The following is a 13234-nucleotide window of genomic DNA, read 5'->3' on the forward strand; positions in this document are numbered from 1 at the left end:
AATAGGGAGGATTTACTGCAATTGTATACGGCATAAGTGAAGCCATATCTTAAGTATTGCGCGCAACTGATTTACCTTGGTCTTGTAGTTAAATAGAAATATTGATCTTCCTGTTTCCATATCGTCGGAGGCTGGATGTCAGATCCAAGGTGCATGTCGGGACAGTGCAAGAGTCCTGATATGCTGATCTCCATTGAAACTGCCTGGGAAGTTCTAACTTTTGATGGATAATTCCCCTATCCACCAGGACTCTCCATGACTGTCTTTGAACCTGAACTACAGTTGGAGCCTGACAGTTCCCCAGTACTTACCAAAATAGTTATCTGGGAAATGTTTTATGGATTAAAATAGGAGTTCTCTAGCTGTGTGTCATGAGACCCAGTGGGGTTATGGCAAGTGGGATCGCAAGCTCTGAAGCAGCAACAGAGGTTGCGGAGTGAAGACTGATGAGAAGCCTGGGATCGGCTGTGAGGCCCCTTTTAATGTATTCTGTGTGATGGGTGGTCAAATCCAATGAATTCAGAGGCTCAATCACTGACACCAATAGTGCCTGCAAAGTTGTAGGCGTCTTGAATGTTATTTGTGCCTGTATCTGTGCTGTTTCACCCCTCAACCAGCGCAACAGCTCTCCCCCAATCCCCTGCAAATTTCACTCTAGCAAGAGGGAAGCATTAAAATGGGATGACAGCAGAAAAAATGTTTGAGAAACAGAGGATTTAAACCTAGTCCAACACATGGATAACTCCAGAGGTGAGCCCCCACCCCCCCACAATCACTCACACTGACACTTTGACTACTCCAAACGTCATCCCCGCCTCACCCCCATACACTCATACTCCGACTATCTACTGGATCCCAACCAGCTCTCACCTCCTGATCACCTGACCCGACTCAACCCCATTACTTGCCTACCCTCCCAATCCTGACTACCTCTCACCACCCGACCACCCTGAATACCTCATCCACCTACCGATTCACTTATTCACCAAAAAAAACCAAGACACCTAAACCCTAACCTGAAGGGCAGCACAGTGGTACAGCGGTTAGCATTACTGTCTTACAGTGTCAGGGACCCGAGTTTGGTCTCAGGCTTGGGTCACTGTCTGTGCTGAGTCCGCCTGTTCTCCCTGTGTCTGTGTGGGTTTCCTCTGGGTGTCCTGATTTGCTCCCATAGTTCAAAAGATATGCTGGTTAAGTGCACTGGCCATGCAAAATTCTCCCTCAGTGTACCTGAACAGGCGCTGGAGTGTGACGACTAGGGGATGTACCTGAACAGGTGCCAGAGCGTGGCGACTAGGGGATTTTCACAGTAACTTCATTGCAGTAACGTAAGCCTACTTGTGATTACTATATGAACTTCAACTTTAAAGTTTAACCTGCCTAATCCCCAACCTGACTGCCCTTCCCAACATGAGTATCCCCGACCCACCGATATCTACCTACCCGCCTACCTCCTACCCACCAGTCTTCCTACCGGCCTATCACCTCACCCACCCACTGATTCATTTATTCACCAACTTACCCATTCCCTAACACTCATAATGAACCTTTATGATGTACAATTATTGGTGTAAAAAGGAGCCCTGTCATGCCTTCCTCCAACTCCACAGTGCTCTGAGGAGGCTGCACTCTACATTTCTTTTAAGGTCGGCCTCAGAACAAGAGCTGAGCAAGGTCGAGGTGGGTCAAGGTTGTTGATGATGATGATGACTGGTTCTCCTCAAAAAGGCTTGGGCCACTGCTTTGAGTAAATTTCTTCCATTGTTTGCACTCCTTCCAAAAATACGTTTGCCAGACTCCTCCACCATCTCACTGATATTGTTCAGACCTGTTGAAAATTGCCCACCGTTATTTCCTGGGTTTGTGTTGAATGATGTGCTACCGCACATTTCGGCGAGAACATTTAAGCTAAAGTTTACTTATTAATCACAAGTAGGGCTTACAATAACACCACAATGAAGTTACTGCGGAAGTACCCTAGTCACCACACTCCAGCACCTGCTTGGGCCAATGTATCTAACCAACATGTCTTTTGGACTGTGGGAGGAAATCGGAGCAACCGGAGGAAATCCACGCAGACAAGGGGAGAGTGTGCAGACTCCACACAGACTGGGAATTGAACACATATCCCTGGCGCTGTGAGGTAGCAATGCTAACCACTATGACACCATAACATGCATGCATGATCTGAAGTTACCTGATACTAATTAAGATTTCTGGAACTTTGAAGTGATACAAAAAGAGCGACGGTGGCCTGCACCATACTTAACCAGAGTGTTTTGGTAGAGGACAGGATTCCATTGACTATTGCCCCTATTGATTACCTTCTATCTTCACTTGTTTTGTCAACTTGTACATTCCAGTGCTGACAAATGGACTGTGCGGGAAACTTGGCCACAAGTTCCCACTGAGACCAGTATAAATTTCAGCATTATTTGTGTGAGATCCAGAAATTTGGAACTATTATGTTAATGCGTAAATTACTGATATTTACCACAACATAATGAGGATCAATTTCTCCTTCAAAAATTAACAGTAAACATACTAATCTAGAAATGATAGTTGCCAATATTTGCAGTAATCGCTGAAGGCAGATTTGGTCTCCACTAATTTAAAGCAGGTGAGTTAATGTTTTCATATGACATTCCTCAGTTCATATTAAGTGTTCACCCATTAATATTGCCAACTATAGGCTATTTTATGTTCTATATTCCAGCCATTGAATTTAAAAAGTCTGTAACGTCACTTAAGGCATGAATGATTGTTTCTCTAAAATAATCACATTGTTTCGAGAGTCATTTAATTTAGATTTCTCCATCCTTGCAAATGCTCAACTAGAGTCCTGTTATATAGACCTCTTTGCCATTGCCTGAGTTTAGTACTCGTGTACGTGTGCAGCTCTGCTGCAGTTCACTGATACTTTCATAATAGTTTTCTGTTTGCCTCTCATGACTGATCTTCTGTACTTTGCCACTCTTAATAGCAAAATTAACTTTCTTCCATTTTGTACAAATTGCTTCATAACCTGGATCAGGTTCTTCTTCTTCTTCATCTTCATTCTCGCATTTCATTCCCCAGGTCCTTTCATTAACTGAAGCATACTCAGGATCATCCCCTGGTATCTGGCTGCCTGAATGCCACCGTGGACTCTTGATAGACTCGTACTCTGATTCCTCTTCATTCAGGTTCCCTGTTGACCAAGAGTGGTAACTTAGGTTGCCTTCCTTTTGGAGTCTTGTATGTAGAGCCAATGACATTTCCTTTCTGGGATCTCTTTTTGCCACCTTGGAGTACATTGCTGCAATCTGTAAGAGAAAATGTACATTAAATAGAGAAGTGGACAGGTAGAGATTCCCTAGAACAGAATGGAATTCCTACAGAGCAGCAGGAGGCCATTCGACCCATCAAGTTCACACTGACCACTATGCCACCCAGTTCCCATCCCCGTAGCTCCATGTATTTACCCTGCGAGCCCCCCAACACTAAGTGGCAATTAAGCATAACGATTTGCATATTTTTGGACTATGGGATGAAACTGGAGCACTGGAAGGAAACCCACACAGACATGGGGAGAATATACAAATGCCACACAGGCAGTGACCCAAGCTGGGGAATCGAACCCAGGTCCTTGGCACTGAGGCAACACTGCCACCACTGTGCCATCATGCCACCCCATGGAAGGAAATAATCAAAAATTAAAACTGCTGGAATATGAAGTTAATTTTTCATAAGGCCCTCAAACCACAGGAGTTGACTAAAATTGCTCTCTGACATATTTCCTGATGTTGAGCTATTTTATTTATGATGAGCAAATCATTTAAACCGTCCATTTGAAATGTTTATGATTTATGGATTAACAATGTTAAATGAGAGGGGTCAGAGCCTCTATTAAAGTAATAGGAAAACAATCTCTCACAAATTTGTTGTGTTCACATGGCTCAATTTCAAAGCAATCATTTATATTTTTCCTATTACATGGAATAGTGAATGACTACTTCATAATATTTACATCTGAGTTATTGCATCCAAGTGAATTGCACAAATTAAAGAAAACATAGTAACATCTAGAGTGAGGCACAAATTTGATGTTGCATTCCTAAATGTTTTTTCATTCCAACAGGAATCTGTCCAAATGGTAAAATCCTAACTCTATCCTAAATGATTGACCACTTCTCCTCAGACAATGACCATGGGCTCTAGACTCTCTAATTGAGGGGAAACAACCATTCAGCATTTACCCTCTCAAGGTCTCTCAGAATTTTACATATTTCAAGAGGATTATCTCTAATTCTTCGAAAGTCCAGAAGTCACAAGTAGGCTTACATTAACACTGCAATGAAGTTGCTGTGAAAATCCCCTTGTTGCCACACTCTGGTACCTGTTCAGGTGCACTGAAGGGGAATTTAGCATGGCCAATACACCTGCACAGCTTTAGAATCATAGAACCCTACAGTGCAGAAAGAGGCCCTTCGGCCCATCGAGTCTGCACCGAACACAATCCCACCCAGGCCCTACCCCCGTATCCCTACATATTATACCCACTAATCCCTCTAACCTACGCATCCCCGGACACTAAGGGGCAATTTCTTAGCATAGCCAATCAACCTAACCCGCACATCTTTGGACAGTGGCAGGAAACTGGAGTACCTGGAGGAAACCCACGCAGACACGAGGGGAATGTGCAAACTCCTCACAGACAGTGACCAGAGCCGGGAATCGAACCCAGGACCCTGGAGCTGTGAAGCAGCAGTGCTAACCACTGTCCTACTGTGTCACCCATCTTTGGACTGTGGGAGGAAACCAGAGCACCCGGAGGAAACCCACGCAAACTTTAAACAGACAGTGACCCAAACCGGGAATTGAACCAAGGTCCCTGGCTCTAAGAGGCAGCAATGCTAACCACAGTGCCACCATGTCGCCCCATAGTCCCATTCTACTCAAATCTCTCTTCACTGGACAACATTTATCCTTGGAATCAATCCAGCAAATCTTTGTGGCGCCCACTCTGTTCGGGATTGAAATGCAATCATGTATTATAAGTCACGTCATGACTGTCTTGCGTTAGTTATGTGGCTTCTGCCACGAGGCACAGACCAGGGCCGGCCATGTTACATTCAGTTCTAATAACAGACATTGTACTAAAAGCACCATACTATTTGAGCTCATAACATGGGGTCAGAAGTGGAGCAGAGATCGAGTTTTGAAGAGCTGAAGAGAAGGCACAGTTACGGAAAGCGGAACACAAGGTTCCGATCTGCAGAAATCTGCTCAGAAAAAGCATTGACAAGGAAAGCAAATAAACTGGGCGAGTCAAAACGACGGTTAATTTTCCTCTCTCAGCTCCTGTTGAAATTAACAAGATGAAAGGTCACACAACACCAGATTATAGTCCAACATAGTTATTTGAAATCACAAGCTTTCAGAGCGCAGTTCCTTCACCAAGTGAAGTGGAGATAGGCACAGAGTATATAGACAGACATTGCATGACACTCACAGGATAAGTAGACAGTGCAGTGTAGGCCGGCTGAATAGCAAGTCTTTACAAGCAATCATGAAACTTGTTAAGCATTGAGCTGGTTAAAATATTTAAATTCTAATTTCAATCCTATTAGCGGACCTGGGACTGAAGTCTCCAGGCCCACTAACCTCCCCAGCCTGGCCCCTCTACCAGTGCTTTACAACAGCTCCCCATTAATGGCAGCCTGTCCCCACTGGAGTGAAGGGAGGCCATGGAGGCCCCCCCAGGATGTTGGGGATAAGGGAGGAGGTGTCACCTGGGCAGTGCCAGCCTGGCCTTCTGGCACTACCCAAAGGGCAAAGTGGCAATGCCTGGAGGCATCTTGGCACTGCCCACCAGGCATCAGACTGGGCTTCTAGAGGTGGGCGACCTGCTACCACACTGTATTTTTGGATCAGCGACAGTGAGAGGGAAGGGCTGATTGAGGCAGGCCTGGGGGAATGGGCGGGGGGGGGGGGGGGGGGTTAGTTGGGGTTGGCCAGCAGTCACAGTTGGGGAGGTTGGGGGGTGGGAAGGGTTGGAGGGGCAGTGATGCAGTGTTGCTGTGCTGGCCAGCAATTGGGAGGCCAGCAGTGCAGATTACAGTGCATGCGTCGATCTCCATTATGACAGATAGCACGGTGGCCCACACAACACTATGCTGCCAACCTCTCCAGCGGGAATAGGCCCTGCCCTCTGATTTTTAGTAAGATTCACACCAGGGCACTCTATGATGCACAGAATCTGGAAGATTCATTTTGAAAATCCCGCTGAAAAGACCAGCAGCATTTATTCCAGTTTTTACGTTAACTTGGCACTTCAAATTTTTTTGGGAGAATTCCACCCATCAACCGGGCATGACATGGCAAGGGAAACACTTGTACGTTGCACATGCAGCACTCCCTTTGGAAAAGGTTGAGAATGCTGAAACAGAATGTGAAATCTTCCAGATTCAAGTTGAAGCAGCAACTCAGCATGTTCTGAAAGTCATTAACCCTTCAGGGACATTGCCCGAGATTTTCCAGCTTGTCCTACCAATGGTAACCCACTATTGTGGGTTCCCCAGTGGCGGAGATTGTGAACAATGGGAAAACCTATTGATGGCGGATCCTGCAAGATCCTGCCACCAGCCAATGGCAGGTTGCCTCTGCCACATCACACCATCAAGGGGGAGGGGGGGGGGCGGTTTTGGGGGAAATACCACAGGATGCAACTCTTCACGTGCTGCATGTAGTATTGATGATCATATGGTTGCAGAGGGTCAACGATACAGCTGTGGACATAACAGCCCGTCTGTGGTCACAGGAGCATATTACGGATAGTGTTAAATTGACAGGCCAAGATGGCATCTTGTACAAAGGAAATAGGGTCATTAGCTCCAAGGAGGTGACAGGAGAGATGCTGATGTGCATCCACGCAAGTCATCAACAAATTGAGTCCAGTCTGAGGAAGGCAAGAGAAGTGCTCTACGGGCCAAACAAGAGTGATGAAGTTAAGGACCACAACAGCTTGTTTAGTGCTTGCAACGAGGACCAAATTAAGCAAGCAAGAGAGCACTGATGACACATGGCATCCAAGACAGACCAGGGATAAAGCTGGGAGTAAATCTCCTCACTATAGCAGGAACAGATTATCTTCTTACGGTAGACCACTAATCGACGACCGGTGAGATTGTAGAATTGCTGAAAGCACACTTCAGTCAGTAAGGCATTCGAGACATTTAAGAACTGAGGGCCATTGGCACTCATCACAGTGAAGAATTCAGCCACTTCACAAAGGATTGGGAAATTCAACACTGTACACCAACTCCACACTATCCCCAGTTGAGTGGGAAGGCTGGGCCAGCAGTGAAAATCTTAAGGAAAACATTGAGCAAATCTAGCAGAAATATATATGTGGCAATCCTTGGGTGGAGAAACATACTGACTGAAGGCATGGAAAGTAGTCCAGTTCAAAGACTAATGTCAAATCACATTCCCGCTACTCTCCCAATGGCAAAAATGCTACTCAAGCCAGAAAGAGCAACAAGCCGGAGTGAAACAAAAATCAAGGTGAAATGATGGAAAGTCAAATTTCATTTTGACAAAACTGCCAAACCATTGTCAGAATTGAGCATTAGAGAGGAAATCAGGGTACAAACTTTCAATGCTCTCAACAAGAATCAGCCCACGTGGAAACTTGAGACACACGTAGAGCAGTTGTTATCACAATCATATACGATGGACATGAACCACCAAATATATTGGCGTGACTGCAGGCTACACAAACTAGAGAAGCTGCTCCTTCACTGCAAGTAACCAATCAGGAAGATGGCATCTCATCAGCTGCACATAGTAAAGAACCACCATCATTCCCAGAGATCCACTGGTCTCGAACAACAGAAATGGAACAAGTTACCAAGGCAACAAGTGCCACACAAATGACACTCAGAGGGAAGATCACCCAAGTAGCCAATGACAACACATGAGTACCATTAAGGCATCTCTTTGATTTAATGACTATGTATGCACTACATGTGCAGAGACTGAATGGAACAATGAACACTTTGGAAATGCAGAGGAGTGGGTGAACAGTAGCTAACTTGGTAATTCAAAGTTACATGATACTGCATGCAAATTTGTCTTTTGTTATGAAAAGAGTGGCACTTCGTATTGAAATACAATCATGTATAAAGATCCTATCTGGCTTGCTATAGTCGTGTGACCTCTGCCATGTGGCTGAGGGCAGCTATGTTATATTCAGTTCTAATAAAGGCACTGTACCGGAAGCACTGAGCTCATAACACCCTCTTTGGGCAAGGAGTCCAAACCTTGCAGAGTATTCCAGCTGCGATCTCACCAAAACCCTAAGTAACTGCAGCAAGATTTCCTTACTCAAACCCCCTTGCAATAAAGGCCAACTTGCCTTCCCATCCATATGCTATAACTGCACGTTGACTTTCTGTGATTCTGTACAAGTGTCCCTAAATCCTTCGGCATATGGACAAATGGATTTGGGTGTCTGTAGCTAAACAGTTGAAAACACATGGAATTGTTCTACATCTGGTATGGAGTGTTAGCTTCTGGGAAGCTTGAACCTAATGCTTTAAACGTAATGAATTAATGCCTTTTTGGATTTGCTATGAATTACCCCATTGTTGTTGTAATCCTGTTTATCAATATCTGTGGCTTAGGCACTAATTAACATGTAATGATTAAAAAAAACATAGTAATTGAGCTGCATGTTTGTTAGTCTACCATTACGTATGGGTATTTAATGATAAATCAGAGATTTAAGATACTACCAAAACAATTAAATGAGAGATTTGAATTAATTTTTGAGACAGATGGCAGTTCCAATGTGGAATTCTCTACAGTAAGCTGTCGTTAAAGACAACTCCATGGATGTTGTTAAAAATAGATTGTTACTTGAAGAAAATGGAACAATAAAGGGATGAGAGAAATGGGCCCGAGATTAAAAACCCTCAGCAGACTTTTTTTATTCTGTAACATTCCAGAATGTTTAAATAATATTATTTGTTAAGCTGAGTTTACATTTTGACCTTTTTTTTGTTTATTGCACAGTGTTAGCCTAATGCCATCATTTTGGAAGAAAACCAGAATTGTTTTTTGGAGTGGAGTTTTTAAACTTTTCTGTGCGCTGTATCGCCTGCAGATACTGTCACACTCTCAAGGACCTCACGTCTTAATATGCAGAGAACATGGTGTTAACTACCAAAAAGGAAAACTTTGCAGAGTGATTTTCTAAAGTTTAATAGCATAGAACTATAATGTTAGTAAATTAACAATTACAAAGAACACAGAACTTTAATGTGATGATTATCTAAATCCCCTGAGACTTCTTTCCAAAAATCCTGGGGTCCAAAGGACCAATCTGAAAACTTTCGATTTGATGTGGTTTATTATTGTCACATGTATTAGCATACAGTGAAAAATGTTGTTTCTTGCAGTGCTATACAGACAAAGTATACCGTTCATCGAGAAGGAAATGAGAGACTGCAGAATAAAGTGTTATAGTCATGGCTAGGGTGTAGAGGAAGATCAAATTAACGCAAGGTAGGTCCACTCAAAAGTCTGATGGCAGCAGGGAAGAAGCTGTTCTTGAGTCAGTTGGTACGTGACCCTTTTCAAGTTATCCTTGATGCGGTATTTTTGGATATTTATCTGACTGACTTAGTCCTCAGAATATCCAGGGACAGCTTGTCCTGAAATTTTGCTTTGAAAGAATTAGCAAGTTTATGCTACAACTGGTGCAATATTTGCTGCATCATGAACTTTTGCAAATACATTTTTAGATAGCCCATGTTACGATTTTAAATACTGTCTGAAGTAACATCATCAAGAACTTTAGCTCAGCTCGAGAAGTGTAGCTGGGAATTTTCATCATTCATTTTGAATCCTAGGCCTTGGATGTTGCTTAGTGTCTGCTACATGATTGTAATCAGCCAATTGATTGAATATAGGTATTGCAAAGACATTGTATTGAAAGAAGTGTTGTGGCCATGAATGGGTTTTCCACACAAGCCACAGAGTACCTTGTACTCCTTCAACTTCAATTGTACCCTTCTAGGGGAGAGTAGTTTGAGAAAAGGACTGAAACATGTTTTTCAAAGGGTTTTAATTCTAGAGGGAAAAGCTGAGGGAAATCAGCACAAGATAAAGTCATCTCAAAGAGTAAATGATTAATCTCTCTTGCTAGAGTAGATGCAGCAGAGAACAATCCAGGGTAATTTTAACTGAATCAGCCCAATAGTTAACTGACAGAAAAAAATCAGCCACACATTTTACCTGACTTGACTTTCCACTGTTGGCACGTCTTAAAATTTAGATAGTCTCCCTATCATCAGAGTAACACTGGATACCAAGGACAAATAAGAGTCCCTGTTGACAGCATTACTAAAACAAAAATATTGGGAAATTATCCCACTGGAAAATGCCAGAAATGACAGTTTTGTGTTTATTTACTATTGTCACAAGTAGGCTTACATTAACACTGCAATGAAGTTACTGTGAAAAACCCCTAGTCACCACACTCCAGTACCTGTTTGAGTACACTGATGGAGAATTTAGCACGGCCAATGCATCTAACCAGCACGTCTTTCAGCCTGTGGGACGAAACTGAAGCATCTGGAGAAAACCCACGCAGACATGGGGAGACCGTGCAGACTCTGCACAGACAGTGACCCAAGCTGGGAATCAAACCGGCGTTCCTGGCGCTTTGAGACAGCAGTGCTAACCACCGTGCCAGAGGAAAGAGAACCAGAGGAATAATCATCCTGTTGAGCTTCTGTTGTCTTCCATTGGTGTAACCACAGAGGAAAATCTAGGCTACAACCATTAATTACTGGGTGAACAAACTTGGTGAATGCCCATCCCAAAAGGAAATGGTGTATGCACCAAAACTGTTCAATTATTTTTGCCATGCTGCAATGTTATGGCTGAAGATTCCAATTTTCAAGTGGCAATCTTTGCCACAGATATTCTGAAGTACCATGAATGGTTAGGGATGGGCAACAAATGCAGACCTTGCCAAATGCTGATCACATCCCATAAAAAAATGAATTAACAAAGAAAAACACTGCTGTTGGCAGCAAGACTAGGACTCTTCCTTCAGCATGAAGTAAAATGAAACTTCCCCTACTTGGTCCAAAATGGAAAATCCCTTATTTTTAAACAATGGCCCCTGGTATTAGATTCTCCCACAAGAAGAAACATCCTTTCCTCATCCGCCCTGTAAAGGCTCCTTAGGATCTTGTCAGTTTTAATCACATTGTTTCTATTCTTCTAAACTCAAGTGGATACAAGCCTAGTCTGTCCAACCTTTCCTCATAAGAAAACCTGTCCAATCCAGTTATTAGTCTAGCAAACCCTCCTCTGAACTTCTTCCAATGCATTTGCATCCTTCCTTAATAGGGAGGCCAATACTGTGCCATTTGGCCTCACCAATGTCCTTTATTACTGAAGCACAAGCTCCCTATTGTATTTAATTCCCCACGCAATAAGTGATTACACTCGATTAGCTTTCCTCATTACTTGCTGAACCTGCATAATAGTCTTTTGTGATTCATGCACTTAGGCACCCACATCCCTCTGCATCTCTGTTCCCATTACTGAGATAATGGCTGGAATTTTACCATCCTACCTGCCATGGGAATTGGAGTGGGCGAGGGGTGAACAAAGGAAAGGTCAGCTGACCTCGGGCGAGTTTTTCCAGTGTTGGGGCGGAGCAGGAAAACCCCACCCAGTATGCTTATTTCTCTTTTTTTCTGCCAAAATTGGCAATTTCACACTTTCCCACATTATGTTTCATTTGCTAGGTCTTTCTAACTCACTTAGCCCGTTTCACAGAATCATTCACAGCACAATAGACAATCTTCTCTGCATGCCAATATGATACCCCTTACAGCATGAGCTTTTGTTTGTCACAATAACCTAGTTATGCGGCACACTAGAACATGGGGTGGTACAGTGGTTGGCACTGCCGCCTCACAGTGCCAGGGACCCGGGTTCGATTCCTGGCTTGGCTCACTGTCTGTGTGAAATTTGCACATTCTCCCTGTGTCTGCATGGGTTTCCTCTGGGTGCTCCGGTTTCCTCCCACAGCCCAAGATATGCAGGTTAGGTGAACTGGCCATGCTAAATTGCCCCTTAGCTACAATAAATGCATGGGGTTACGGGAATAGAGTCTGGGTGGGATTGTGGTCAGTGCAGACTCAACGGGCTGAATGGCCTCTTTCTGCACTGTAGGATTCTACCAGTCCAGGAATGTTCAGGTCTAGACCACCCCCACTTTCCCTAGTACTGGTGTCAGTGCTGCATGAACTAGAACCTATTTCTCCCACACCAGTTTTTCAGCTACTCATTCATTTCTCTAAGTTATGCACCCTATACCAATGTTCATGTGGCTCAGGAAACAATACAGAGATTACCTTTGAGGTTCTGCTTTTTAACATAGTGCCTAGCTCCTCATGCCCTCTATGCAGAACCTCTTTCCTAGTTCTGCTGATGTTGTTCATACTGACATGGGTCACTACAACCAGATCCTGCTCCATGGCAAGTTCCTCTCCAACCCTAAGCAGATGTCCCAAACCCTGGCACCAGGCAGGAAACACAGCTATCTGGACTCTTGCTCTTTGCTACAGAGAACAGCATCCGTCTCTCTCTCACAATTCTATCCTCTGGCCAGTAGTAATAAAGGGACAAAAGGAAGGAAGGCATATGGGGTTAGAACATCTAAATGTGGGGAAGACAAACACCAGCAGAGACTGTTGGGTTGAATGGCCTGCTCTTATGTTGTTTTTCTATCCAGATCAAATTGCTGGTTAAACAGCTAAAGATTTAACACTTGCAATCTGAATACTTTTGTCTACAGCTTCAAGAAATTATTTTCCAAATACAACAGCTCTTAGTAAATAAAATATATTCACACAATTGAACAGTGTTGCCTCACAACGCCGGGGCCCAGATTTGATTCCCAACTTGGGTCACTGTCTGTGCAGAGTCTGCATGTTCTCCCTGTGTCTGCATGGGTTTCCTCCGGGTGCTCCAGTTTCCCCCCCCAAAAGCCTGAAAGACGTGCTGGTTAGGTGCATTGGCCATTCTAAATTCTCCCTCTGTGTATCCGACTACAGGATTTTCACAGTAATTTCATTACAATGTTAATGTCAGCCTACTTGTGACAATAATACATAAACTTAAAAACTTGCTGGGGTGCCTTAGCTGATAACGTGAATGTGAT

General features: G+C 43.7%; 1 protein-coding gene across 2 annotated transcripts in view; it reads right to left on the reverse strand.

Annotated features, from left to right (window-relative positions):
• Window positions 1-793: 793 nt before the first annotated feature.
• LOC145353903 (phosphoprotein associated with glycosphingolipid-enriched microdomains 1-like) overlaps window positions 794-13234 on the reverse strand; it is a 104269-nt gene continuing 91828 nt past the window's right edge. For both annotated transcript variants that reach the window (XM_080204871.1, XM_080204872.1), the window contains one exon: window positions 794-3305. In XM_080204871.1, coding sequence (XP_080060997.1) covers window positions 2835-3305 — 471 coding nt within the window. In that variant the 3' untranslated portion in view covers window positions 794-2834. The remainder of the gene's footprint in view (window positions 3306-13234) is intronic.

The sequence above is a fragment of the Carcharhinus amblyrhynchos genome, chromosome 16 (assembly GCF_965287045.1).
Source record: "Carcharhinus amblyrhynchos chromosome 16, sCarAmb.v2.hapA, whole genome shotgun sequence".
NCBI classification, from domain to species: Eukaryota; Metazoa; Chordata; class Chondrichthyes; order Carcharhiniformes; family Carcharhinidae; genus Carcharhinus; species Carcharhinus amblyrhynchos.